The sequence below is a fragment of the Podarcis tiliguerta genome (genome assembly GCF_965153285.1).
Source record: "Podarcis tiliguerta genome assembly, chromosome: 8".
NCBI lineage: Eukaryota > Metazoa > Chordata > Lepidosauria > Squamata > Lacertidae > Podarcis > Podarcis tiliguerta.
The window spans coordinates 82,269,540-82,297,169 of NC_139541.1; the positions used below are offsets into that span (position 1 = coordinate 82,269,540).

The 27,630-nt window shown below is 43.8% G+C and overlaps 1 protein-coding gene across 14 annotated transcripts in view; it reads right to left on the reverse strand.

Annotated features, from left to right (window-relative positions):
• Nucleotides 1-2,705: 2,705 nt before the first annotated feature.
• The window catches only part of ZNF541 (zinc finger protein 541), a 34,443-nt gene continuing 9,518 nt past the window's right edge, over nt 2,706-27,630 (reverse strand). For 6 of the 14 annotated variants that reach the window (XM_083454733.1, XM_083454740.1, XM_083454742.1 and 3 more), the window contains 14 exons: nt 25,079-26,849; nt 23,460-23,518; nt 21,676-21,832; nt 19,867-20,034; nt 16,594-16,924; nt 16,339-16,402; nt 12,199-12,341; nt 11,948-12,051; nt 9,906-9,981; nt 7,953-8,041; nt 7,438-7,578; nt 4,325-4,506; nt 3,829-4,009; nt 2,706-2,901 (listed from right to left, as the gene is read on the reverse strand). In XM_083454733.1, the coding sequence (XP_083310859.1) occupies nt 3,850-4,009; nt 4,325-4,506; nt 7,438-7,578; nt 7,953-8,041; nt 9,906-9,981; nt 11,948-12,051; nt 12,199-12,341; nt 16,339-16,402; nt 16,594-16,924; nt 19,867-20,034; nt 21,676-21,832; nt 23,460-23,518; nt 25,079-26,849 (3,445 nt within the window). In that variant the 3' untranslated portion in view covers nt 2,706-2,901; nt 3,829-3,849. Of the gene's footprint in view, nt 2,902-3,828; nt 4,010-4,324; nt 4,507-7,218; nt 7,353-7,437; nt 7,579-7,952; nt 8,042-9,905; nt 9,982-11,947; nt 12,052-12,198; nt 12,342-16,338; nt 16,403-16,593; nt 16,925-19,866; nt 20,035-21,675; nt 21,833-23,459; nt 23,519-25,078; nt 26,850-27,630 lie in introns of those variants that run through there. The other 8 variants (XM_083454734.1, XM_083454745.1, XM_083454746.1 and 5 more) reach the window with 5 other exon arrangements.

Genomic DNA, 27,630 nt, shown 5'->3' on the forward strand with positions numbered 1-27,630 from the left:
TTGCTCAGTTTTGTTGTCATTCATTGCTTGCAATTCCAAGACTTTATTCTGAAAAAGTTGAACTATTCCAAATGCACTGTCCTTTTGAGACTTCGGAGAGACATCTTCCTTTGAAACTTTTGCGAGACGTCTTCCTTTGAGAGACCGTTTGGCATTCCTCGCTGTTCATTAGTTGGCTGAACCTTTGATTGTCTCTTGATACATATAACAACTTGCAGTTACTTGCATATTTTGTGAGATGTGTTGTATGATATATATATTATTTTGAAGTGGCTTATTCGTATATTTTGAACGACATCATACCAATTATATATTTACTAATAGTTATTAGCCAGCGTGTTGCGTTCGCATTTTTGTAATTGTCACGTTTTGCAGCACAGAGGTTTGTTTGTTCTTTTCCACAGGTTGGCATTGTGCTTATTTTTCAAAACGACACTTTTGCACAGAACTGCTATTCCACGAATTGGCTGCCATAAAAATAAGTTTGCCCTTGCAGGTACAGAAGGTGGGAAAGGAAAATGGATGCATCAGCCTTTCATACTTTAGTTTGAGATTCCTGTATTTCAGGCGGTTGTGACCAACTCCAAATCCTTAGAACAAGCACATATAAATATTGATTTATTTTAACTGCTCTTTTGTGCAAATCTGGTGTCTCAGAAAACTTGTATTTCAAAAAAAATGTTAAAAAAAGAATATCTATTTTTTTAAAGTGTATATGCTACAGGTACAAAATACATATGCCACAATGGACCTCAGGACTTACCCACCCACCCTAAGTTTTGAAAAATCTAACTGTGGGGAGGGGACAATGCAGTGAAACTATATCACAGGAAACATTTAGATTCAGAGGTATACAACTGGAAAGTGCTCATGTGTAGATTCACGCCCACATATGCATGAATACACTAGTGTGGACATAGGCACACTAAACCACTTTGTGGTTACTTTCTGCAATCAAGCAGCATATAAAATAAATAAGTCTTGAGTGTGGGGAACCTTTGACCCTCCAGCTGCTCTTGAACTAAGGCTCATCAGTCCCAGAAAGCAGTCAATGGCCAGGCATGAAGGGAACTGTCTTCCAACATCATTTGGAAGCGAAAGGTTTCCCACACCTGGCCCTAAGTGACTACAATTCTGACTTAAGTTATCTTCTAGCTGCTAAGTTTTAACACCTTTTACACAAGTATGTCAAGTACTTGATAACTGCAGCATCAAGCTAGAATATGCAGCTGCAGAAGAGACTATCACTGCTGAAACCCTATGGGTGAGTTTGCAGCAGCTGACGCAAAACTCCTCCTTGCATGTTTAACTTGTAATGAACGCAGATCTGGGTTCACCTCTGCCCAGCTCGTTTCCTACCGCAGCGCAGGATGTGTGTGAGGGGAACTAGCAAGGAAACATCCTGCCTCTCCTATAGTGGTTTGGATTTTTTGAGGGAAACTCGCATGAAGGAATTTGTTTTCTGCAGTACAGTACAGTGGTACCTCTGGTTACATACGCTTCAGGTTTCATTTGATCTGTTAGGGATTAAAGAATATCTCAATATGCTGCTTTTCTCAGAAGTAATCCATCAGTAGCATTCATCCATGGGGATAGTTCCCTTTTGGGAGTTGTTCCTGCTATGAACACATATGCAAAATGAAGTTGCTGTTTTGGGGAAATTCTGAGTGGGATAGGCATTGAATGTGTGAATTTGTTAGAATTTCACCATACAGTGGTACCTCGGGTTACAGGCGCTTCAGGTTACAGACTCTTCAGGTTACAGACTCCGCTAACCCAGAAATAGTACCTCGGGTTAAGAACTTTGCTTCAGGATGAGAACAGAAATCATGCGGCGGCAGTGGGAGGTCCCATTAACTAAAGTGGTGCTTCAGGTTAAGAACAGTTTCAGGTTAAGAACGGACCTCTGGAACGAATTAAGTACTTAACCTGAGGTACCTCTATACACCCTCTCTTCCTAATTTGGACTGTGTAGCTGGGGGTGGGGGTTGGGGTGGATATATTGCCCCACCGTGCAGTCTGAGGTTAAACTCGATGGCAATTTAGTCTCATCAGACTCCATAAAAGGCAGGTTGGACCTTCCTCTTACACCTTCTCTAGGGAAGAAGCAACACCCATGTTGGCCCTGCGTGGACCCCCATCGCAAGAAAGTGCTTTTCATGTAACATGAATCAGGCCCAATAGCCAGTGATTAGTTACACAGTTCATTGCCAAAACTGACTGCTGCTCATTGAAGGTGTAGTGTTGTCTTGCAGAGACTGGCTGAAGTATGAAACTGGAGGGCTGGGCAAAATGTTTCTGGACTACAACTCCCATTATCCCTAGCTATCAGGAGCAGTGGTCAGGGATGATGGGAATTGTACTTCAAAAACAGCTGGAGGCCCAAGTCTGGGAAACACAGCTAGATGCACAAATTCTTTCTTGAACGCACTGCTACTTACTGACAAAAGGGAAATACACACAGAAACCCTAACCCAATCAGTTTTCCCGCAGTTGAATAAGGGAAAGTGCTATTCCAATTACTTGGGCCCAAGTAAGTCTATGGTTTCCAAAGAGCTGGAGTGGTTCAGTATACCGCAGTCCAGCAGGGCTCCTAGGCCTGTAGTTTGAGTCCCACCAGCGACTGTGATGGCTGTTGCCCCCTTCCCTCCACACGTGGCTGGATGTTTATCCTCTGGTGTAAGAATCCAGGACGACTTTACAACTTCAGTTGTGGAACCCAATTTAATTAAGCAACACTGTGAGTGCATACAAAATAACAATAACGCAGATCAATGTGGTACTACAGCGTGAATCAAAAAGCAGTCGTGTGAACATCAATCACAAAAAAGATACTAAATACAATGGTGATTTCTCATTGATTGGCCTACTCCGTCCGTCCTCCAAAAAAATAACAGAACCCTGGAAGAGAGGGAGCGGGAGAACGGGGGTTACTCATAACATTTCAGCAGAACCACGAGGGCTTTCATTCTGTAATTGAACAAAAGCACGAACAAGCATCCCTGTAATTGAGCAAAAGCTATTTTACAGTTATTGGCAGCTGTATAGGATCCTTCCACCCTGGCTAATTGGAATTTAATGCAGACTCAATTAATTCACACACCTCCTTTTCTATGGTAAATTTAAGCATGAGCCAACTGAATGCCATAATCCTGCTTTCTATTTTTGTCAAAGCCGACCCCAGCTGAAGTTTTAATGGTGCTTAAGTCAACACCTAGCACACCCTGCCTTTCAATAGATGTCATGGCTGGCACAGGGCTGCTCCCGAAAATGCAATCACGGGTGGTATCCTACGAGCCCATCCTACACAAGGATTACCACTGTCACAAGAAGGCTTCCTCTGTGTGTTCTCCTCATCCTCTGCCCCATCTTGTGAAAGGCATCACGTGATGCGATACCAACACTCAGGATTTCCCTGCTCCCTCTCTCGTCACTGGCTGCCTCCGCAGGCGTTGAGGAGACACACAGTGCGATGTCCAATCACATGCTGAATTTCACTAGTAGACATTATGGAAGGTCAGAAAAGCAGGTGGGCTGTTTTTGAATAGCAGCCCTGTGCCATCCATACCATCAAATTCTGCCCCGCAATAGCCACAAATGGATGCCCATTTGAAAGTACAACGGAGCACTACTTCTGAGTTCAAGCTAGAAGCTATTTATGAGCATTTTTTATTTTCTTTAAAAAATCAGTTCCTATGCTCCCAGTAGCATAAAGAGGCTGTTGTGTACAGAACCTAATTTCAACCCGCTCAAGTGAATGAACAGGTGCTATAAAACTCAAATCCTAGCTGGTTTCACTGGCACTTTCTAGTTGACCAGCAATCTCACCCTGAAACTGCGCCTTCCCAGTTACCACTGGAGGAAATCAACATCCGAGTTCCTTTCTTGCTTCTCTGGCTCATTTTTCAGATGCTTCATGGGCCACTTAATCTTTATCATCGGTTCCATCTGGTCCTGCAGCCGATGGCGCTTCATGTGAGCATTCCGGCTTTTTATCTTGTCAAACACTCTAGATGTAAACGGGAGATAAAGGCCAGGGTTTTTCAATACTCAGGTGAGATGCTACAGCAATGTGAGAGTGACGCACGCATAATCCCGGTTTCGGTGCAAGAGGAAGAATATGATCTCCCCCCTGACAAAGGGTGGGGTTTTCTTTCTCGCTTAGTGATGGGCACAAAGGGTGGTGATTGGCGTGAACCCTGCCCAAAGTGCCATAGTAAGCCAACTATAAAAAGGGAAGGGGGCTGGGGACAAATTTATGGCTAAGCACAAAGTGGACTTATTTTTAAAAATGGCACAAGAAACCAAAACGTTGAATTGTTACCTTGTACATTCTTTACACGGGAACACACCCTGACTGCCTGTGCTTCTGGGCCTATCTAAAGTTTCTTTCTGGCTGCTGGTTGGACTGAAAGTGCTCTGTGCTGATTTTTTGTAATTCCTTGGTTTTAGCTTATTCTCCTGTTTAGGCAGGTGGCAGTGCCGCTTCTTTGGGCTGCACGCTATCTGCAAGTCATGAAACATTTGTGTTTTACACAGAAGTAATTTTCCTTCTCACACTACTATTAAGTCTCTGGCAAAGCCCAATAAAGAATCCGAAGATAAATTCATTATCTTTCCAATGTGGCTGGCGACGCTTGGTGGCACCTTAGCATTTTGGTAAAGGTAAAGGTACCCCTGCCCATACGGGCCAGTCGTGTCCGACTCTAGGGTTGTGCGCCCATCTCACTTAAGAGGCCAGGGGCCAGCGCTGTCCGCATACACTTCAGGGTCACGTGGCCAGTGTGACGAAGCTGCTCTGGCAAGCCAGCACCAGCGCAGCACACGGAAACGCCGTTTACCTTCCCGCTATAAAGCGGTACCTATTTATCTACTTGCACTTAAGGGTGCTTTCGAACTGCTAGGTGGGCAGGAGCTGGGACCGAAAGACGGGAGCTCACCCCGCCGCGGGGATTCGAACCGCCGACCATACGATCGGCAAGTCCTAGACACTGAGGTTTTACCCACAGCGCCACCCGCGTCCCTTTAGCATTTTGAGATGGTATCAAATCTGAACCACACTGAAAGGAATGTAGTATTCAGGAGATGCAGAAAATTCAGAAGCAAGATGTGGACCAGAACTTCATTCGCTCCCATAGCAAACTAGACGAAGGGTTAAAGGGATGGGCATGAAGTTAATCACATAATGGCTGCTTATTGAAACAAATAGCAGCAGCATTGGGATGGAGATCTTTAACTCTTTGCCCTGGTTAAGGTCCTCATCTGAATCAGCTCCAGCTCAGACACAGACCATAGCCAAGGGCAAAATGTTAATTGCTGCTGATATTTACTAAAGAAATGAATGATGTAAGTGGCATTCATGTGATTGACATCATGTCTGCTTTGCCCCTTCATCCAGTTTATTTTGGGGCGAGGATTCAAATGTGCTTCGTTTCTTTATCGAAGGTTGTTAAGAATCGTTTTTCACATATCCAGTGGCACAATGAATTGTCACCAGGGCTTGAAGTAGGCACCTTTCATAATTTCGCCTATACCCAATTCTATATAGAATGTGGAAGTGGCACAGGATTTGGATTCCTGAGAACCTCAGCTGCCGTTTTAAGGATAAAATCAAATCCTCAGCCCTCCTGAGAAAATGCACAAGCTGCATCTACAAAGAGGCTGCAGCGTCCAGTTTAAACCAACACAGTTCTTACACTCCTTCCGGAACGGATGGGTCAGCCTAGAGCGGCCTCCAGGGTGAGTGGCTCCTAGCGATATTCAATTGCTGCTTTTCCGATGAAAACCACAAGTAGAATTGCAATGCACCTCCCACACTATTGGGGATACTGCGCCTTCTTCAGTATGTACATCCCATTTTGTTCTGTCCACAACAGGGGGCAGGATATAAATGCAACGGGCAGGGAATGAGAAGGTGCAATTTAACCCAGCAGTCGCTTGAAACTCAGTGCACCTTCACCGTTAATTAACCTTTACAATAGGTGCCATTTTAATTAGTCTTTTCCAGCAATATTTTGAAATATATATATATATATTAGTGAAATACCACTTAAATGAAAGAGCGTTATTTATTTTCAGGTATTTCTAACTTGCCTTTCTTCACAAAGGGATCCCAGGGCAGGACACAAAAATAAGAAACTGAAATGAAAGAGGAGGGGAATGAATTCTAACTCCCCTATAGGATACTGCTATTTCCAAGTTAGAAGTAACCTGATTTAAACATCACAGAGAAGGAAACTATCAATATGGACTTCACAGTATTTGAAAAACTTAACGTCAAGGAAGTAATATTTCAAAATCAGTGTCAAAAATAGCAGATATTGCTCTCTTAAGAAGGTAGCAAAGGTAATGAATTTAAAATGAAATGTCAAAATGATCCTTCAAGTAGAGATTACAGACGTCCCAACTTATCTGTATCTCCATCAGCAAGTATAAATGAAAAATTATTGCAAGATGGTTTACTGCTCATACCCAGCTCCAAAGTGTTTAGCTAAAATTTTGCCTAATCTGGCAGAGATAGTGTTAATTTTACTGATTTGTAAACCACTCTGGGAGCTTTTCCATCTGAAGAGCAAGGAATAAATGTTTGAATGAGTACACAATGATGCATTTTATTTTAACGGGGAAAGAAAAAGAACCCTTTCTAGTCATCGCCATGTTAACAAGGTAGTTAAAGTTAGCTGGAAAAGTTTCCGTTTTCCATTTTGTTAAAGTGTTTTCTTTTTAAAAATGTTATTTATGCTGTAATGCAAAGCTGCTAATAAAATAGCGATTCAAAACAAAACACCTTTCTGGTCATTCCCTGTGACAACGGCAGTGACCAGAAAAGAGATTTTGGTTTTTCAGCACTGTTTTAAACATAGTGTTATAATGCTAAAATGCTATTTCATTTAAGAGGTATTTCACTTCTTTTTTTTAATTAGAGCAAAAAGAGTGTGATGGTGCTGATCCAAAGACTGATTTTAAAAGAGACACAAGATGATCAAATGGCAGCCATTGCAAAGGTGCAGCAATTCTGTGCTGAGCTGTGATAGGTTCACTTGCCCAATATATGCCACTGCCCCCATCAGAACTCCACCCCCACCATTTAAAAAAAGAAAAGGGCACATGAATGATACTGAGGGCATCTACAGCTACGGAAACCGAGCTTCTCCTCCACGCCCTAAAAAAGAGCCAGACACATTAGTCTTTCGTAGTAAAAACAACAGAGTCCCAGGACACCTTAAATACCAATACATTTATTGCCGCATGAGCTTTCGTAGACAAGCATCTATTTCAACAGATGCGTGAGGAAGCTGGTAAGGAAAAGCCGTTGTCCCCAGGAGTTTTTGCTGCGGTGAATGTTACCTTTCCTAAAGCAGGGAGGGAAAGGTAAAGGGCACAGCTTTAAATCAGTCAGTCAAACCTCTGCCAGATCCCCATCAATCTCTTATATACCTTTTCTTCATCCATTTCTACCTCATCCTGCTCTCTCTTGGGCCTCTTTTCTACTAACTGTGCTCGACTGGTGTCAAATTTTAGTATTTTTTTCCAGCTATAGTAGTATTCAACACACTGGGAAACAGTCTTAGTTTGTATCTATTGAAAAGGATGGGGGGAAAAGGGAGAAAAATTCAAAGTGAACAAAGGAGCAACTGATACAATATTAAATATACAGAATATATGTTGTTTTCGTTTTCTCTTCATTCTGTTCCTGTGGATCTGGGATTAGATTTAGCCTCAGGCAATTTGTGAGCAGGGAACTTCTTTGCGCAAAATAATCCCAAGATGCTATAATACACATGACCACATAATCAGGGCCTTTAAATGCCAACAAAAGATTCTAAAATAGGATTTAAAAACCCCCAAACACTATTGGATAGCCTTCAGATTAAAAACTGGAGGGGGAGACACTTTGTTTTGTGAGATGAAGCAGCCTGAAAGATGGCTCCACTGCCAACTGAAGGCCCTACCTTCTTCTGTATGAGGTAAAAATCCTTTTTGTGCAAGCCAAAAGCCTTCTTGAACAACTGCTTCTCTGCAGGAGTCCACAGATGTGAACCTGGGGGTGCAACAAGAAACAGGAGACAGGCAGTCTGCTTAATGGTCCATTGCTCTCACAAAATTAAAATCTTTATTGCCCCTCTTCTGCCTACTCTCCCTGAACTGGGAAACCCGCATAATGAGTTTATTGATGTGTTTGGAAAATTCTTCAGGACCTCTGGTTTGTTTATAATTAGCATTTAAAATTCATCACCGAGATTAATACAGCTCACATTATTTTCATGATATTAAAAACCAAGGGTGAGAGCATGTTAACGATATTTCTCATCCAGCAATGGGCAAATAATGCTCAATTCTCTAATTCCGATCTTAGCTTCAACATTTCTGCTATTTTTCGAACCTAAACTATGAAATCATAAAGCTTTGGAGGGGATGTATTTGGCTGTACTTAATTTTGCTGCATGCTTACAGTTAATCTCAAGGTCACAACCTTCAATTTTCCTCCTCCATTTAAAAAAAATTACTAGAAATTTTGGCAGTACAGAACCTCTGGTGTCCTTAATTAACATCTTTGTTTTCTACGAAGTTTCAATATGGGGCCCATCACCACCAACACAAAAGCTATTTTAATAATGCGCTGACACATTGTGAACTGCTCAGAGAGAATGGTGCTCCAACACCGGGAGGCAGAATGCACACAGTAGTGAGCATTATTTTCTTCCACATGCTAGAGTGCTTCTCCCACTGCATGCCGCTATGTGGCCCCACATGCTAAGAGTCACTGTGAGTAGAGGTCAGCCAATAGCACTTGAATGATGTTCTGCGCCATTTTGGGGGCAACGAACGTGCATTTGCATTTCATTAGACACTTATATTCTTCTTTCCCAAAGGACAATTGGAGCAGTACTCTGCTTGAGAACTACGAGGTTCAGAATTGCATTAAATGCAACCCAAGCGTTTTAAAATCCTCTGTGCAGAATTCTGAGGCAATGCTAAGCCAGGGATCATGGTTTGTTTCCCCCCTAGCGGTACTGGAAAGAAGCAAAGTGGGTGTGATCAACTCGTGCATAGAATAGAATCATAGAATAGAATCATAGAATCATAGAGCTGGAAGAGACCACAAGGGCCATCGAGTCCAACCCCCTGCCAAGCAGGAAACACCATCAGAGCACTCCTGACATATGGTTGTCAAGCCTCTGCTTAAAGACCTCCAAAGAAGGAGACTCCACCACACTCCTTGGCAGCAAATTCCACTGTCAAACAGCTCTTACTGTCAGGAAGTTCTTCCTAATGTTTAGGTGGAATCTTCTTTCTTGTAGTTTGGATCCATTGCTCCGTGTCCGCTTCTCTGGAGCAGCAGAAAACAACCTTTCTCCCTCCTCTAGGTGACATCCTTTCATATATTTGAACATGGCTATCATATCACCCCTTAACCTCCTCTTCTCCAGGCTAAACATGCCCAGCTTCCTTAGCCGTTCCTCATAAGGCATCGTTTCCAGGCCTTTGACCATTTTGGTTGCCCTCCTCTGGACACGTTCCAGTTTGTCAGTGTCCTTCTTGATCTGTGGTGCCCAGAACTGGACACAGTACTCCAGGTGAGGTCTGACCAGAGCAGAATACAGTGGCACTATTACTTCCCTTGATCTAGATGCTATACTCCTATTGATGCAGCCCAGAATTGCATTGGCTTTTTTAGCTGCCGCGTCACACTGTTGGCTCATGTCAAGTTTGTGGTCAACCAAGACTCCTAGATCCTTTTCACATGTACTGCTCTCAAGCCAGGTGTCACCCATCTTGTATTTGTGCCTCATGGTAAGCCACAAACTGTGCAGCGTGAACGTAGCCGCTATCGCAACTTGCTAAATACTTATGGGCTTCATGGAAGCAATGGTTATATCCTAATGTAGGCAATTTGCTTTTACCTGAGTAATGATAGTTAGCAAGAGGATGAAAGGGAGGCTTCTGTGGTCCTTGGAGCAACAGCATCTCCAGTGCGTCCTGTAATTGTTTTAGAGAAAGCTGTCATAACTCCCTCCAAGTAGAAACAAGTAAGGGAACTTGTCCACAAGGGAGAGAAAGAGACCGACTCCTATTAACTGCAATTAGTGAAACCAGTCTCCGTATCAGTTGACATCTGGCAGCTGCCCAAGGCGGCACTGTTTCTGCACAAACACTTGGAAAATATTTTTTCTTAGTGTTGCCTGAGTGCATCTGTTTCCACTGCTACAAGGCTGCACAATATGTATGGGGCAAGCCATACTGCGCTGATTTTCTCCGCCACCCCCCAATGTCAATGAGTCTACAGTATGGATTCTGCAGTTTGTGCATCAATATACAGCGGGGGGGTGTTGGCCAGTAGTATGCTGCGCATAGCATCAAGTGGCCGCGCACTGGCTCATCACCAATATACAGTTTCGCAGAGGCAAAGCAAACTAGGCCTGTCAAAAAGGACTATACTTTAGTCCATTAATAGATTGCTCCACTGAAGTGCATTTGCATGAAACTGAGCCACTGCTCTCCCTGCACCCAAAACCCCCAGATTTAATAGCCTCTGTCAATATTCCTTAACATTAAAAGGTAAAGGGGTAAAGGGACCCCTGACCATTAGGTCCAGTCGCGGCCGACTCTGGGGTTGTGGCGCTCATCTCGCTTTACTGGCCGAGGGAGCCGGCGTACAGCTTCCGGATCATGTGGCTAGCATGACTAAGCCGCTTCTGGCGAACCAGAGCAGCGCACGGAAACGCCGTTACTTAACACTGGAAGCTGTTTTTACCAGGTCCAGCTATTTGTTTATCCACCCAGGTTAGAGTCTTGCCTATGTTGACTAGCACTGGCTCTCTGAGGTCTTCCACGACACCAGCTACTTTTAACTGGAGACACTAGGCCTTGAGTGTGGAACCTTCCACACACAAAACACGCATCGTGCCATTCAGCTATGGGCACTCCCAATATAAATTAAACCCATCATTTGGCTAAAGCATACAACCCCGAAATTACGAAAGCCTTCAAAACAATGAACCTGAGATTCTCAACAGTCCAACAAAGCAGCTCTCACAAGATGTAGCGGCGGCCACATGTTTAGATTGCTTTAAAAGATTAGACCAAGTCATGGAGGATAAGGCTATCAATGGCCATGTTCTACCTCCGCTGCTGGAGGTAGTATGGTAATGATTTTATGAATGAACTGAAAGTTGGCTGCTGGGAATCAGATGTGGGCAGATGTGCTCAGGTCCTCACCTCCATCGCTCTGCCCAGACACTGAGGTCCAGCGCTGAGGGCCTTCTGGCAGTTTCCTTGCTACGAGAAGCCAAGTTACAGGGAATCAGGCAGAGGGTCTTCTCGGTAGTGGCACCTGCCCTGTGGAACGCCCTCCCACCAGATGTCAAAGAGAAAAACAACTACCAAACTTTTGGAAGACATCTGAAGGCAGCCCTGTTTAGGGAAGCTTTTAATGTTTAATAGGTTTTTGTATTTTAGTGTTCTGTTGCAAGCCGCCCAGAGTGGCTAGGGAAACCCAGCCAGATGGGCGGGGTATAAATAATAAATTATTAATATTATTACAGTGGTACCTCGCAAGACGAATGCCTTGCAAGACGAAAAACTCGCAAGACGAAAGAGTTTTTTGTTTTTTGAGTTGCTTCGCAAGACGAATTTCCCTATGGGCTTGCTTTGCAAGACGAAAACGTCTTGCGCCTTTTTCTTAAAACCATCAATGCATTCCTATGGGAAACCGTCAATGCATTTCCTATGGGAAACCGTGCTTCGCAAGACGAAAAATTCACAAGACGAAAAAACCCGCAGAACAAATTAATTTCGTCTTGCGAGGCACCACTGTATTGGCTTTCCATATGTGATAACAGGATGCTGGACTTGATAAACCACTGGCCTGAACCAGCAGGGTTATTTATGCTTATGTTCATAAGACCCGGTGCGTTTTGCCCAGTGTGAATTTATTGCATCTTACCAGAATGTTTCCTTGGGCTTCATGCAGGCAATGCACAGCTAGTTCTAGGTTGGTCCCTCCCCCTGGCATCGCACTGGAGCAGGCCAATTTTAACAGATCTGTTACTGCAAGTGAGATTTTTTTAAAAGCATGAACAAATGGCTGCAGAAGAGTAATTAAAATGCAACGGAACAGAAGAAAAGAAAAATGAAGTATAATTGGGGAGGGTTAGCCTCAGGTGGGAAAACTCCCCCCCCCCCATTTCTGCACACCTCTTTTCTGTGTTTCTTTGTTGGTTGTGATATCTCCCCACGGCTTCCACACGAGTGAGGCTGGATGCTCACAATTTTCTAAGGATGATCTGTCTTGAAGATCAGGTATCTCTGCCTGGAAACGACTTCCAATGTTGATGTGCCTGAAATGACGGATGAGGTAAAGAAAAAAAAAAAGGGAGGGAGAATGTGAAGGCTTATGAGGGAAGAGAAACAATAAACAAGCAAGAGATGGTAAAATTAAAATTAGGCCAAACATGTAAGATAAAAAGAGGAAGTTTCCAAGTTGCTATTTCCACACGAACAGATGGTCCATGAGGCTTAAAAGTACACAATCTCTCGGGAACAGTAACAGAAACAAAAGCACTTCTGCACTTACCCCAAGTTTGTTGGGACAATTTTATTACTGTTATTCAACACTTTACAATGTCTTACAGTTTAGACCCTAGGAGGACAAGGCAAAGGTGAAGAGTGGGTGATTAAAAGAGTCATAGGGATAGTGGAACCTTACCTGGACAGATAAAATAAATGAAGTTTGGGCACATATACAGTAATGTAGGGAGGAGTTGGCTGAATGGAGGGGAAAGAAGGGAAGGGTGGCAGTAGGAATCTAGGAACAGCCGGCACAAGGACTGGAAGGGAACAAAGGAGATGAATTTGCAGAAGTGAAAAGTGTAAGGGAAGAAATAACAAGAACCACAAATGATGAGGCAGAGTGGTATCTTAGGGTTCCCCCTCCCCCGCTTTTCAAAAATGTAGTATGTTAAAAGGGAAGGTACCCCATTATCTAGAAGAAGAAGAAGAAGAGTTTGGATTTGATATCCCGCCTTTCACTCCCTTTAAGGAGTCTCAAAGCGGCTAACATTCTCCTTTCCCTTCCTCCCCACAACAAACACTCTGTGAGGTGAGTGGGGCTGAGAGACTTCAGAGAAGTGTGACTGGCCCAAAGTCACCCAGCAGCTGATTGTGGAGGAGCGGAGACACGAACCCGGTTCCCCAGATTAGGAGACTACCGCTCTTAACCACTACACCACACTGGCTCTCTACATCTACACAAGCATTCGTTGAGACAGCTGCCTCTGATGCCAGGCAGAGGGAACCTGCCATTTTCCATACTTGCTCCAGCAAGACCTACACAAAACTCACTTTGACTAATCAGAGGCTAATCCTGTTACGGATTTATCTTGTTACTGGGTACATTTAACCCACAGGCACGTTAACTCAATCTTGTTAACAGTACTCCAGCATGGCAAGCTGCTTGGCATTCAGGCTCATCTACTGCTGAGCTTTCCTTTGCTCCCCTTCCTCCACGTTGCTTCTTGTGCCAGAAACGGCCTCCCTGTTCCCTCTACCACCCCATTCACCTCCTCCACCTTTAATCCAAAAACCTGCTGCTATTTCTGACAAAGCCACTCTTGCTACATAAGCCTTACCTCTTCTGTGCTATCAGCTTACCAGTTAACCTCATTCAATCCCACCCTAGGTTCTCTGGGAGGAATCCTGTCTCATGACCATATTCTATACAGCATTTTGGACGGTGAATGTGGCAACGAAAACAAACATGAACCAGTAAACCTTGCTATGCTGTAGTAAAACAACCCTTGGGTGCAATGAGAGTCAAGTGTTGTCCGGACCAGGGTGCAGCAGAAACGCTCCACCTGGCGTAGGTGCTTTGAGACATTATTTTTACGAAAAATGCTGAATAACATATACCGTATTTTTTGCTCTATAAGACTCACTTTTTCCCTTCTAAAAAGTAAGGGGAAATGTGTGTGCGTCTTATGGAGTGAATGCAGGCTGCACAGCTATCCCAGAAGCCAGAACAGCAAGAGGGATTGCTGCTTTCACTGCGCAGAGATCCCTCTTGCTGTTCTGGCTTCTGAGATTCAGAGTATTTTTTTTCTTGTTTTCCTCCTCCAAAAACTAGGTGCGTCTTATAGAGCGAAAAATATGGTAACAAATAAAAGATCACATGCATCCAAACATCAAGTAAACCTGCTAAAGGACTGAAAGGAACATCAGGATGAAAGTTAAGACAAAGGTAAACGGAAGAACTAATGATGAAAAGGCCAAAACCCATTTTTAAAAAACAGAATTAATGATTAGGGCTTTGTTAATCTCAATCTTTACATGCATGAAGAGGCAGGCATGTTAAAGTTTACCTTCCAGCAGAGACACTGTTGGAACAAAAACCTATAGCCTTTCCACCCTGAGAAGTTACAAGCAGTTGTTTAAAGTATTTTTATTTGCTCAAGACCTTTGTTTGAGAAGCTTCTCTAGGTTCATAAAACTGAACCTTGGTCTTAGGGCAGTAGCAAAACATGAACCATTTGGATTACTTGGGGGGCAGGGGGGGGTTGGGTTTTGCTCTTTTTTTGCTGCATGGCTGAAAGGTCATTCCAACCGCCTTTAGTCAGAAGATGCTCCATGTTCAAAAGTTATTCTACTTCAGTTCTATACTTAAACCACACCTCTCACCTCTGTCAATTTATTGGGGGGAAAAACAAACTCAAGGGGAACCCTAGCCAATCTTAACAGAATTACCTCTTTGGCCTTGGACCTGCAATAAATTGTATGTCTCAATGGCTAAAACCGCTGGTGGGTCCCCTTTCTAAAGCATTTCAAATAAAGGAGTGGTCGTTTTAAAAGTTTACAGAACACACCTGTGCAGGACATCAAATGCACACATGGCTGGAAAGAGGGAAGGGGTGTTTACAAGTCTGGCCTTATACAGAACAAAGCCAGCAAAAGGGTATCTGCACTTTGGCCTACATCTGCCATTATCCGGTAAAATCATGATATGCATCCAAACAGTAATGCAAAATGACTAAAATGCTTTATCTCCTACTGGTTAAGCATAAAAATACTAACAGAAAAGAAACAATTATCATACTGGATTTCACCAAGGGCCAAGCTAGATGAGTCATTAAGTACATGTATGCATGCATGTATATTTACTTTACAAAAAAATAGAGGTAGGGCCTGATCAGAATTGGGCTCATAGCATACAGGGAGGGTTAAACCTTTTCCTCTGCATCATGATCCTGGTAAAAATCTCTACCCCTACTTCCACCAAGTTGTTATCCCACCACCAGATACTCCCACTGAGCCCAATAGCTTCCTCCACAGGGCTCTTTTAAAAGTAAAAACAAGACACTTTAAAAACAGACACAAATTTAACATATTGTCTAGTTTGGTCCTGAACAGAGAGGAGAGGTAAAGTTTAAAGAAAACAGTGAATAATCCTGGTTTCGATCTGTTCTAATTCTAATTTTGTCGAAGACGTTGGCAGTGTTCTTCCCATCCTGTCTATTTAATTATAACTAAAGGATTTAGTTCATGTGAGCCTTATGAGACTTCAGCGGATGAAATATTTGTTTTGTCATACAGATGAAGTAGCACTGAACTACTACAGAAGAACCCGACACCAACACTATTTTAAGGGCCTGATTAACTTTTAAACAAAGAGGAAGTCTTCCTAAATTTAAAATGAATCTGAAGGATGTTCTCATGACTTAGTGCCTGTACTGAAAAACAACCTAGTCTAGCATTTCCTTACTCTGCTCTAAAGGTCAGTTCACATTTTAAGTTTTGGAATGGCTTCTGTGAGGGATCCCTGTACTTGGGTTCTCCTGGAACTGGAGCTGTTTATAGATAGATTGCTTTTTTTGGCAAACTTAACACTCCTCTTAACAGGCTGCAGTGACTTAATTCTGGACATTATCAGCTGGAAGTTTTTGTGGTTTTCCTCCCGAGGGTATTAATTGCTTGTTTGGAACAGGCCAAGAGATAACCAGAGTGCTGATTACTTTAATGACCACAAGAATACCCTCCTCCATCCTGTAAGGGAGTAATTGCTTTTCAGTGTCAAAATGTAAACAAAGCACAAGTAATGAAAGCAGATGGTAATCACCTAACAGCTGCACAAAAAGCAGTCTGGGATGCAGGGAGTGTTTGTTCTTAAAGTGAATGAGATCTGAAATGGCCCAGCAGCGATGATGTGGGAAGAAAACATAGGGTGTAAGAATCTTGGAATGACTCACAACATTCTTACATGTGCCCAGCTACAAATCTATGACAAAGAACATAGTGCAAGATATTACTGGATTTGTTTACCATTGTCATCATTCCCTCACTTACGGTTCTATGCTGATTTTGGTGGTATCTTTCACAAGAGAGAACAAAAGGGCTCCGTCCATTCCATCTAAAATTGCAAAATAGTAATAATGATAATCATAATAATAATCATAATGATGTTAACAATAAAGACAGTGAAGATTGCAGGAAGCTGCTGCCAGTCAGTTTAAACAGCATTAGGCCAGATGAATGAGCGGCCTCACTCAGTACAATACTGCTTTGTATATTCAGTCATGGAAAGATGGTTGTTTTAAATACCTAGAACAGAGGTGTACATCTTGGTAGAAGCAGCATTGGTAGAGGAAGAACAGAGTGTGTTGAAATACAGCCCTGACCCCTCACGAATGGGAGAGAGCATCGGAGGCGGCGTATAAGGGGAGCACTGGACTAAGCCTTGGATGAGGTGGTCCATGAGGAAGACAGGCGAACGGAGGTTACTCTGAAAGCATCCTCCAGTCCCAGGCTGTATCTCAATGAGGACAGGTGGAGGAGGTGGGATGAAAAGAGATTTCGGACGAGATCGCCTCTTCCTCTTCTTTTGCATGCCTTCTTGGAAATCCTTATCATCCTGGCTTTCCTTCTCCTCAACCTAAGACGAAATATACAGCCCATGTGATTTGATATTACTACCTGGGGGAAAAAACCTCATGCCCTGCATGGCCCTGGATCCTTAAGTGTGCAGCACTGGGTGTTTCCCACAAGAACCCTGTCCTAATAAGCTGCCTCCTCCCCTATGGCTCATTAATTTGAGACCACCCGCTTGAGGTTATCCCACCAAGTAAAGTATCTACACTACAGACTCATATTAGCTTTTATAACATTGTTATGATGTCCCCCAGAGAATCCTGGGAATTGTAGTTTGTAGTGGGCATTTAAAATATCTGTAGCCCCCACCACCACACTGGGGATTTCCCCAAAATGTCACATATCTGCATGTATGTTATTTGGTCAATAGATATACAGAAAAGAACCACTGCTGTAGCTGTTAATAGTTCCCATTACTTTTAAGGATTTTTAAGGCAGCTCAAAACTGCAATCCTGGAGCCTGAAAATGCAGCCTTGCTGGCGGATAATAAGGATTATGACATCACTGTTGCTCCTCCTGTTTCTGATTATGAGTCTTTAGCTAGTGAGCTGGGTTTTCATTCCAGGTGATAGTGGCAAGTCCCCAAATCTTGTCAGGCCTAGGAAACTGCGGTCTTTACATGGATGGAAGATGAGAGGCTCATCCTTTTGAGCGTACCTGTGTGGGAGAGGAAATAAGAAACCACTTTCTTCCCCTACCTCCATTCATCAGGACTTCTTGGGTTGGAGGTGAACTGGACAGCAGGATTGCGGAATCTGAGAGACCATTTAATGTGTGCAGTCTGATATCTTTGGGGTCTTAATAGTCTCTTGTTGTAGCTGGAGAGGGGATAAGGAGTGTTGTTTCTGAACGGTGGGGTGGAGGGTGGTGGTAAGTGAACTGAGCCTCCTTTTACTTGCTGGCTTAATCCCAACATAGATGGCAGGGGGCGATGTTCACCCTAGGGTGCTTCAGTTAGGCACAAAAGAAGCAAGAAACAGACTTGGGTGGTGCCTGAATTTTGGAGGAGGGCCATTTCTGTGTTGGAGTATACATTAAAAGTCCCAAATTCAATCACTGGCATTTCCAGGTAGAGCCTGGAATGTTCTAGGTCTGAAACCCTGACAGATGGACCAATGGCGGACTCCCATGGTCGTAGATAATAATTTCTACCTCTCTCCCGCTTTTGTATAGGAGGCATCACCTGCCTTGGAATCCTTGAATGCTAAGGTACGTGGGAACAGGTTGCAGTTGTCTGGAGAGGACCTCCCATCTGTGCGCAGCTAGGTATGCTGGCTGACTTTCTCTTCCTTCCCCACCCTCATGCTTCTCCACCTCCTTCCTTTCCTTCCACTTGGGCTGGAAGCAGAGGAAGAGGTAGACCATGCTCTAGCGGCACACACGGTTGACAGTTCGCATCTGCCGGCCTCGGGAGACAATGGAGGAGCGCCTGACAAGATTCTGGGGTCCGCTAGGATTCAAGACGTGAGAACCCATCTCGGGATGAATAAGTAATCGCTGAGGGAACAGTGACGTCACAATCATGTTGGCCAAATGGCAGCATTTTCAGCCTCAACTGTTGCCAGGCAAATTTTCAGTACATTTCTTTCAGCCACAGCAACCATTTCTTCCCCCTACCTATTGTGTAATTGCTGCCAATTACAGGACTAATATTGAGAATGGAGCGTTAGGAGAGATCTCTGTTTTCAGAGTCCTGGTGTGGTACAGGTGCAGAGAGATTGAACTATGAATCAGCACGTTGCTGGCAACTCTGTTTTGGGCAAGCCACACTCTTTCAGCCTCAGCCCCAACACACAAAATCCGCAAATACAGGGATGGTAATAATACTGACCTGCCTTGCAGGTGGCGTTAAGGGCTTGTACCAAGGTACTTTCCAGTTACGCAATAGAAACAAACAAGTCTTGTGGCACCTTAAAGACTAACTATGTATTATTGCACACACTTTTGTGAACTACCGTCTACTTCACCATATGCACGGAGTATTATACTGAGTTCAAAATTGGGGCAAAGTATCTCTTTTTTTAAATTGCAACACGTTTTTTAATGCCAGGATGTATGCATTATCAGGAACTTTTTTTGTGAATGGCCACTGCTCATCATGTAATATTCTCTGTACTTTTCTGCATTTCATTTCATTGTGGCCTCACTGTTTATAAGTCTCCCCTCAAGCCATGTGTATATGAAACACTTCGTGTATCTGATGAAATGGACTATGATCCATGAAAGCATATGCCTTAATAAATGGGTTAAGTCTTTATGGTGCCGTAACACTTTGTTGTTTTAACAAAGTAATGTTAGTAAAGAGCTTTAAACACTCTAAAAGCACTATATAAATGGTTCCAGGGCTATGGTCTAAAGGTGCATGGGTACCATGACCGAGTGAAGAAATGCCTAAAAACACTACTGGTGCTGTCTTGAGTTTCCTCGTGGAAGAAATATGGAACATAAACAAAATAAGTATTAGAAGGAAATGGCTATTAAGATAGTTTAAGATATGCTCAAAGCAAGATGCCTGTGATGCTGTCTAAAACTATGGAGCTCTGCAGGGAACCTGGTGCCTTCAGGTTCTAGTGGACTACAACTCCCATGAGCCCCAGCCACCAACTGTCAAGGATGATGTGAGCTATAATCCAACAAGATCTGGAGGGCAACAGATTCCCCATCCCTGCCCTGAAGAGTCAGGGAAATCTAGGCGTCCATTGCAAACACTGAAAAATATTTAAAATGATTCTGGCTAGCTATGAAATAAAAATTATTTTAAATTTCTTCTTCTAGGTTTCCAGCAGTGCAGATCCCTTTCCTATCACCCTGAATAGGGTGGATCTTTGCACAAATTGCTGGGCTAAGTAGGAAACCCCACCGGAACTCTCTCTCAGTTAGATCCCAAACAGTTGGCACGTCTTCTCTGTATTGATCTGAAGTTAACACTGCAAATCACCACCCACTTTGCTCTCTTGCTGAAGGTTTGCAGCCGTTACAGGTACCGAAACAGGGATTACAAGAGGTGCTACTGCTACATCTTCCGAAGGCCTTTTGGTTTCAGGAGGAGTATCTCCATCCCCTGATGCCTTGAGGGACAGTTTCTGAGGTTGCAAATGCTCTGCCTCATATGCCTTAAGGGAAAGGAAATATAAAAAGAAATGTGCATTCTAGCAACAAGTATACAGAAGACAATACTGCGGCTAGCTTCTGGCTTTGTTTAATTTCAGTTTCTACCCTTTCGAAAGCACTGGCAGCAGACACTAACAACTTCCAGGTTTGTTTGTTTTGAAAAATGATATAGAAATAAGAGTAGCTAATGAAATATATATGTTTTTTGTATTCTTTTTTTAAGCTTCTAAAGCTGCAAACCTTTACCTATTACTAGGTAGTGATATCCTATGAAAGTCAGGGAGACTTACTTCTTTTCTGAGCAGACATGTACAGGATTGCACTAAAATGATACAATCCCATGCACGCTTTCCTGAGTAAACATGCACAGAATTGTGCTGTGTATTAACAAGAATGGTTGCTAGCATTTATGTAGTGCTTTTCAGCATTCAAAACATTACACATACATTATCTTGGTAATCCTTATAACTGCCCTTTAAGGTAAGTCAGCATTATTATCACGACTAGCAAAATCCCCATCATTATTAATGGATTGCCTTTTTCATTTATATTGTTAAGCACCTTGGACACCCATAGGTGGAACTGTGGGGTGTACATTTTCTAAATAAATGCAAAATTGTGACGGGTAGACAATGCAAGGCCTATATATTCCAAGGATCAGGTGTGCAAATGTTTATGCAGAGACACTTTGCATCCCTTTGGTACATCTGTCGAGACACACAAACCCCAAAGTGGAGCTGGGAATTATCTTATTACCGAATGGAAAAAGGAAAACCAGAAACCAAATAACATCAGAAGACCACTGCATAAATATACAGCTGGTTTAATGAACAAAAAGCACGTATTTGGAGGCGGGAAAGGAATTCAAATGCACCTAGATGCTGCCAGCTGGACCATCTATTATATCACAACAACCTCTGTGGTTGTGGGAACATTCTCATTCATCAGCCCAGACCTACATTAAACCATGATTTCTAATCCTAATGAAACAAAAACCTTAATCGTTATCACAGTTAAAGTTGGTGCCAATGGCCATTAAATCTAAGCTTGGTAAGTCAGCATATGAACAGTCTCGGTGCAGCAACACATAACCTGTTACTCCATAGTTTCCAGTTCACACCTCGTTAGGGAAGTATGAATAGCTGCAGCTTCGTGGTTTGCTTTCCTAGTCACAAAAAATGGGTGTGTGTGCATGAGCACACATAAAGGTCATAAATATTCTGGATTAAGTCAACATTTCAACATGCAAAGTGGTCCACTATGTCCCTTAACTGCTCTAAAGCCAGGGGTGCACTATTTATTAACTTGAAACCCCCGTTATTGTTTTGCAATTTTTGAAAAAATAAGCCTTAAAAAATTGGGAGGGGAGATGAAGATGCAATGTGCAACCATCTCCTAGTCATACAGCTATGCTATTCCTTCCCGCACAGCTACTAGTAAGCTAGGATTACATTTACAATGGCCCCTTGTAAAATGGGTTAGGCTTAAAGATGAGAAATTGCCCATGGCCACCTCATGAGCTTAATGGCTACTGCCGAAAATTCAAACAATTCATCCAGAGTATTAAACTTTTGCTTGTTTTATAAGTGACTAATATTAACAGTGACAAATATTCATTTACCAGAGTTCAATTTCTCTTTTACCTGTTGTTTTTCCTTCCCTGGAGACTGCCATTGTTCACTATAGAAACACATATGGCTGTTCAGGCCCCTCTCAGTATAAAACAGCTGATTGCAGGTTGTACAAACAAAGCCATTTCCATGCTCACTCCTGTCTCCAGGAGCTCCCCCAGTCTTACTACTGATGGCAGAAAATGAAGCAAAAAGGGATGGGGGAAAAAACGTAATATTATGAAGCCTGAATTTCCAGATTGTAATTTACCCCCATAACTGTATTACATTCACATTTACATTTCCTGCTTCAGAGCCTGTTTTATGTCTTCCTGGAAAAAGTGTTTCTACAGTTCATTTAGCAGCAAACTGTGCTAACTAGTGAAGTAAACTCCACTGGGATATCATACATAAGTAACAATTTCTAGTGCCACCGCAGAGATAATGGCTGGGATCCAGAGAGCTGCTTAGGGACTTACAGCAGCCCAGCCAAATTTTGCACTTACTTTCTTTGAACCACCAGAGCCTTGGGACATTACCACAAGCTGATTTTGAAACATCCCTCCCAGGAAGTGTTTGGTTAATGTGGAATTTGCCAACCTGGTGCCCTCCGTATGTTTTGGAAAACCTCCAAAACTTTCAGAGTAAACCAGGCTGGCAAAGGCTGATTTAATGACTTTCAGCTCGACTCTAGGTCAAGGGGGGTGGGGCATTTTCACCCTAAGGGCCATGTTCCCTCGTGAACAACCAATCAAAAGGCCAGTCCTGTGGTAAGCAGGTGCAGAGGGGAAAGCATGCAGGGCACAGAATGTAAATTTTACCTTTATACAGTTTCCACACACTCTCATATGGCAAACAAATAGCATTATCCAAGTTAAAAGGCACATTCAAGCCAGGCAAAAACACTGGACGAGGGTGCAGAGCAGGGTCAGTGAGACTTGTGTCCTGGGGAGAGCATAAGCTTCCCCAATTTGCTTTCCCAAAATCAAACCCATTTCTGGATACTCCTCTATGTCAAGTTTATTTTTTCCATTTTTCGCTGCTTTCCCCCAGAGCAACCCACTCTTTAATGCTAAACAGGAGCAAACGTCAGTCAGGTTTTCTGCGGATTGACTTTGTTCTGATTCAGCAGTAAAGAGCGGGTTTTCCTGGGGAAAGCTGAGGGCCAAATGGAAAATGTCCTGGACCATTCTTCCTAGGCATGAGACAAGCAGAAATGTGGAAAAGCCCTGAGTGGGGATTTGACCTCTGGTCTCTGGTACTGTATGTAGCAAACGTTTGTTCCAGAACACTGAAAACAATAAACTGTTAGAATGCATGGCTGCCATTGCATGCATTAAAAGAGAATTAGCTAGGCATGGCAACTGTGATTAATATTGAATTGTTTTGTAGATAGATGAAAGAGGATCTTGGGATACATTTAATGAATAGGAAAAGTAGTCAAAGTCTTGATAAAGACATTGAAAAATGATTACATGTAACCAACGTGATACTCTGATGAGGGCCGATCTGACAAGCTAAAAGATTTTGATTGGTTCAGGATGATGACATTGGGTTGCAACCACTAAGATTGCTGTGATCCTTTTAATAGTGAATAGAAATCATGTGTATAATCTGGAAGTGTATAAGAAACATTATTTTGGATGTGGTTCTTTGCAGTCTCCTTATTTTTGAGGCTGTCCCTATGCGCATTAGAACTTCAATAAAGGTCTCTTTTTACTTTTAGCCTGCATGCTCTTCTTTTGGGTTTCTGGGAGGGATACTGCCTATCTAGGAACCCCTTTGAAACTTCTCCAACATCACCATGCCCTACTTACCAACCAAAGGGAAATTGTTCTTCCCTCACTGCATTAGTAAAGCTGTAGATATTTCCACCCTGTGTTAAAAAAAGTTAAGTACATTTATATATTTTTAAAGATAAAACATCTCCAGATCAGAGAGAGCTCAACATTACTCAGATGCCCTCAGGCTTTTGGAATCATAAAACCTTTCTTGTCTACTTTTTCTCTCTTCTTTACTAAGGGCCTAACTACATGTTGCAGAAAATGCACCACTGCCAATTGCATCAGGGTTTTAAAATTTGTTAGCATCCCCCAGCCCTCATTTTGATCCGAACCACAGTAGGTGGGGAGGTTTTACCCCTCTCTTTGGAGCCAAGTTCTCTTTGAAAATAGCCCCACTGCACTACAATTAACAGTGAGGGAGGGGGGATGATCACACCAGGCTCAATGAGAACTTCTTCCTCTTGCTAACATGTCATGCAGGGAGAGTGGGCAATTTTCAGAGATCACAGCTGGGGAGGAAAGGGGTAACCAAGACATGCAGAGCTAGCAGTCTGAGAGCCCAACAGTGCCCAGAGGCATCACTTTTTCCTAAATTTTAGAACCATCCCTCACCCCCCCACACATTTTCATTATGCACCTCAGCCATTTCCTCCCAAACTGGCCATAGGAAAAGGGCTGTTTAACCCACTTCTTGCCAGGAAGAACAGCAGCTTTGGTAGAATTTTCCACTTATGTACTCACCAACTCACTCCCATGCACACATCAACTTAAGGCCAATGGGAATGAGCAGATGAGACATATACAGGGACAAGTCTGCTTGTCACTCTTGCTGGAGAAAGGGGATCAAAGGCCTCTTTGCCAGTGCCTTGACACTTATACAGGGTTCACTCTGTGAGCAAAGCCAAAGATAATCACCTATTAAAGGTAAAGGTACCCCTGCCCGTACGGGCCAGTCGTGTCCGACTCTGGGGTTGTGCGCCCACCTCGCTTAAGAGGCCGGGGGCCAGCGCTGTCCGAAGACACTTCCGGGTCACGTGGCCAGCATGACAAGCTGCATCTGGCGAGCCAGCGCAACACACGGAAACGCCGTTTACCTTCCCGCTAGTAAGCGGTCCCTATTTATCTACTTGCACCCGAGGGTGCTTTCGAACTGCTAGGTTGGCAGGTGCTGGGACCGAGCAACGGGAGCGCACCCCGCCGCGGGGATTCGAACCGCCGACCTGACGATCAGCAAGTCCTAGGCGCTGAGGTTTTACCCACAGCGCCACCCGCGTCCCACCTATTAGACCTTGCTTAAATCCAAGAATGGCTTCTGCTAAAATAAATAAAATCAGTTACTGGCTAACAGCTCACACTATCTGAAGAATTTTGTTAAGTTCCCTCCAAGTTCCCAGAAGCTAGAGACCAGTATTTCCCAAACTTGGGTCTGCAGCTGTTTTTTGGACTACAATTCCCATCATCCCTGTCCTGCTAGCTAGGGATGGTGGGAGTTGTATTCCAAAAACAGCTGGAGACCCAAGTTTGGGAAACACAGCTATAGGCACGCTAACAGCTGCCTTGACATAAACTTTAGAGAAAGGTGCTATCTAACCCCACCAATACTGTAAGCACGTAAAGAAATAAAACATGAACATGTTACGGTTTGAACATGCCTGAATCCTGTTGAAAATGGTCAGCTTTGGTTTCGCTCTGGCCCCACTTTCAAATGAGGTGCTAGGCAAAGAAAAGGAAGCCATGGCCACTTGACTGGGAGAAGCCATGGGAGCCGTGTCGAACTTCAGCTTCTCCTTCCGGCGAGGTCTGCCACTGCGAGAATGCCCTTTGCAGCCTGGTTCTTTGGCGCAAGCCTTACTCTTCTCTTTCTTCCTCAGTACGGGAGAGCCATTCTCCTGCTGCCTCGGCTTCCCGTATGTGTGGTTTCCCGGGGTGTTTTCGTACGTTACAGACTGGCTAGGGCTAGAGAAGTCTTTGAGCTCCAGGCATCTTTTCAAGGTCCTGGTGTGCTTGGGGTGAGAAATGCTGCCTGTGCTTGCAGAAGGCACGGCAAGTAGCTGAAAGGACTGCGGAGGAGAAGCTGGCTGTTGCCCTTCTTTCTCACTGCCCAACGAGAAGTCCTTCTGAAACTGGGACAAGGCGTTTTTTACGCGCAAGGGGGACCCTTCGCTTTCAGCGGGCTCAGGAGCTGGATGAACCAAACCTGCCTGCTGCGGAAACGCACTCTGAAGTGGTTTCGCTACCACCTGCTCAGTCTCTGCAGCTGCCAGTTGCAATGGAGCCAACAGCTGTGTGTGGGACACAATGTGCTGAGATTTGGTGATCCTTTGGAACAGGCGACCCTGGACTTGAAGCTGATCCTGATTCACAGAGGATTCCTGGGATTTCATTAAGAGCTGCCTGAACAGCGGTGTGGCTTCACCCTTCTGTAGCACACCATGCTTCATAGGATCTGGAAGCCTTGTTGCTGGCCTGAAAGACTCTTCAAAGCCACTGAGATTCGGCTCTCCAGAGATCTCCCCCTGTGACTTTAAGAGGGCTGGAGTGAACGATAAAACATCTGGGCGCTCAAAGTTTTGCGACAGGGAGTCAAAAGCATGGGAGGGTCCCACGAGGCCTTGGGAAGCATCCTGACCTGCAGCAGGTGGCATCTGAGCAAGATAAACACCGTTTCCTTTGCTTTGGGTGTAGGTTGGTGGCACATTTCTGACCCACTGGAAGTTGCCACTTGACTGGTGAGAGGTGGCAGGAATTTTCTGGCCTCTGAATAACGGAAAACGAGGCACACCACTGTTTGACCAATACTCCAGGGCTGTGGTTTCTAATGGAAACTGAGGTTCTGAATGTGGCTGCCTGTCTGGCAAGTTTGCAATGTTTTCTGCTGGTCCAAGTACAGATAAACTCCCAGGGTTTATGATGGTGTACACACTGGAAGAGGCGGCGTTCTTTTGACAAGGGTAAAGCTCCTTCGTCACTTTATCACTGGTGGCATCTGTGAGCACTGAAGTGCTTGTTGGCACACAAGAAATCTGACCGCAGACAGAGGTGCAAGGCTGCTGGGATCCCCTAGAATCAGACTCGGGCTGTCCCACAGAGGTTGAAGAAGCAGGCGGGAGCTTCTGGCTGACTAAGCTACTTACAAGACACCTCAACAGGTCTCTGTGGGGCAGGAGGGAATTATTAGGGGCCTGGGATTCAGGGTGAACAGCCAGCCTCTCTGCAGTTCTCATGCCACTAGATCCCACCTGGACACGTGAATCGTGGAGGGGTGGGGAGGTCTCACAAGCTTCTTCGTCCTTTAACAACCTCAAACCGTGGTGCATTTCATAATGCCGGCGCAGCGACCGATGGTCTGAGTAACTCTTATTGCAACCTTGTTCTATGCAAATAAATGGCTTCGTTTTTTGGTGTGTCAGCATGTGGCCACTCCTGAGATGAAAGGTTAAAAAAAATTTTTAACAAGATCAGAATATAGAAGAATAAGCTAATCTTATTATCACAATCAACCACCAAAATCACTTCCCATCTTGGCAAATTAAACATTTTCCCCTCAGCTTTTGTCAAGGGCAGATATTTACACAACCCCAGAAACAATAGAATTTGTGGATGTTTTTTGAACGTGCCAGACACAGAACATATTCTTTTCTACTGTCCATTGTACAACCAGCTATGCAAACGCGTGCTATCCCCTTTTCTGGGTAGTCTAACAGCGCAGCGCAATGGAAATATCTGACATTAACCCGGAAGTAACTGCAAGGGTGGCTGAGTTTTTATCACAAGTATCTCTTAGAATGGTGAATGGCACTATTTAGTGGGGAAAAACTCCAATGAAAATCCTTGTTATTGCATTTTTTTACATGTAAGGACGTCCGAGTCACACTAGAACTTTGCCAGGAAGTAATAATCTTTAACTAGTTTTGATTCCTACAGCTGAACTCCCAACACTATCACTTCAGACTGCAGATGGGGGCTAACATGATGGTGTGGTCCTCCACCCACCCACACAACCTTGCATATAGAAAACTAGATGTCAGAGGAAAGGATTCTAGCCTAGCCTTCTCCTTGATATTCTATATTTCTAACTGCCATTTTCTGGTACTATACTGAGAAATATTCCATCATAAAAGCTTCCATATCCAGTCTGAAATGCTATGAGTCCAGGTGCACGTTTACCATAGCAGTGAGAACTAGCCACAGATCTCTGGCTACA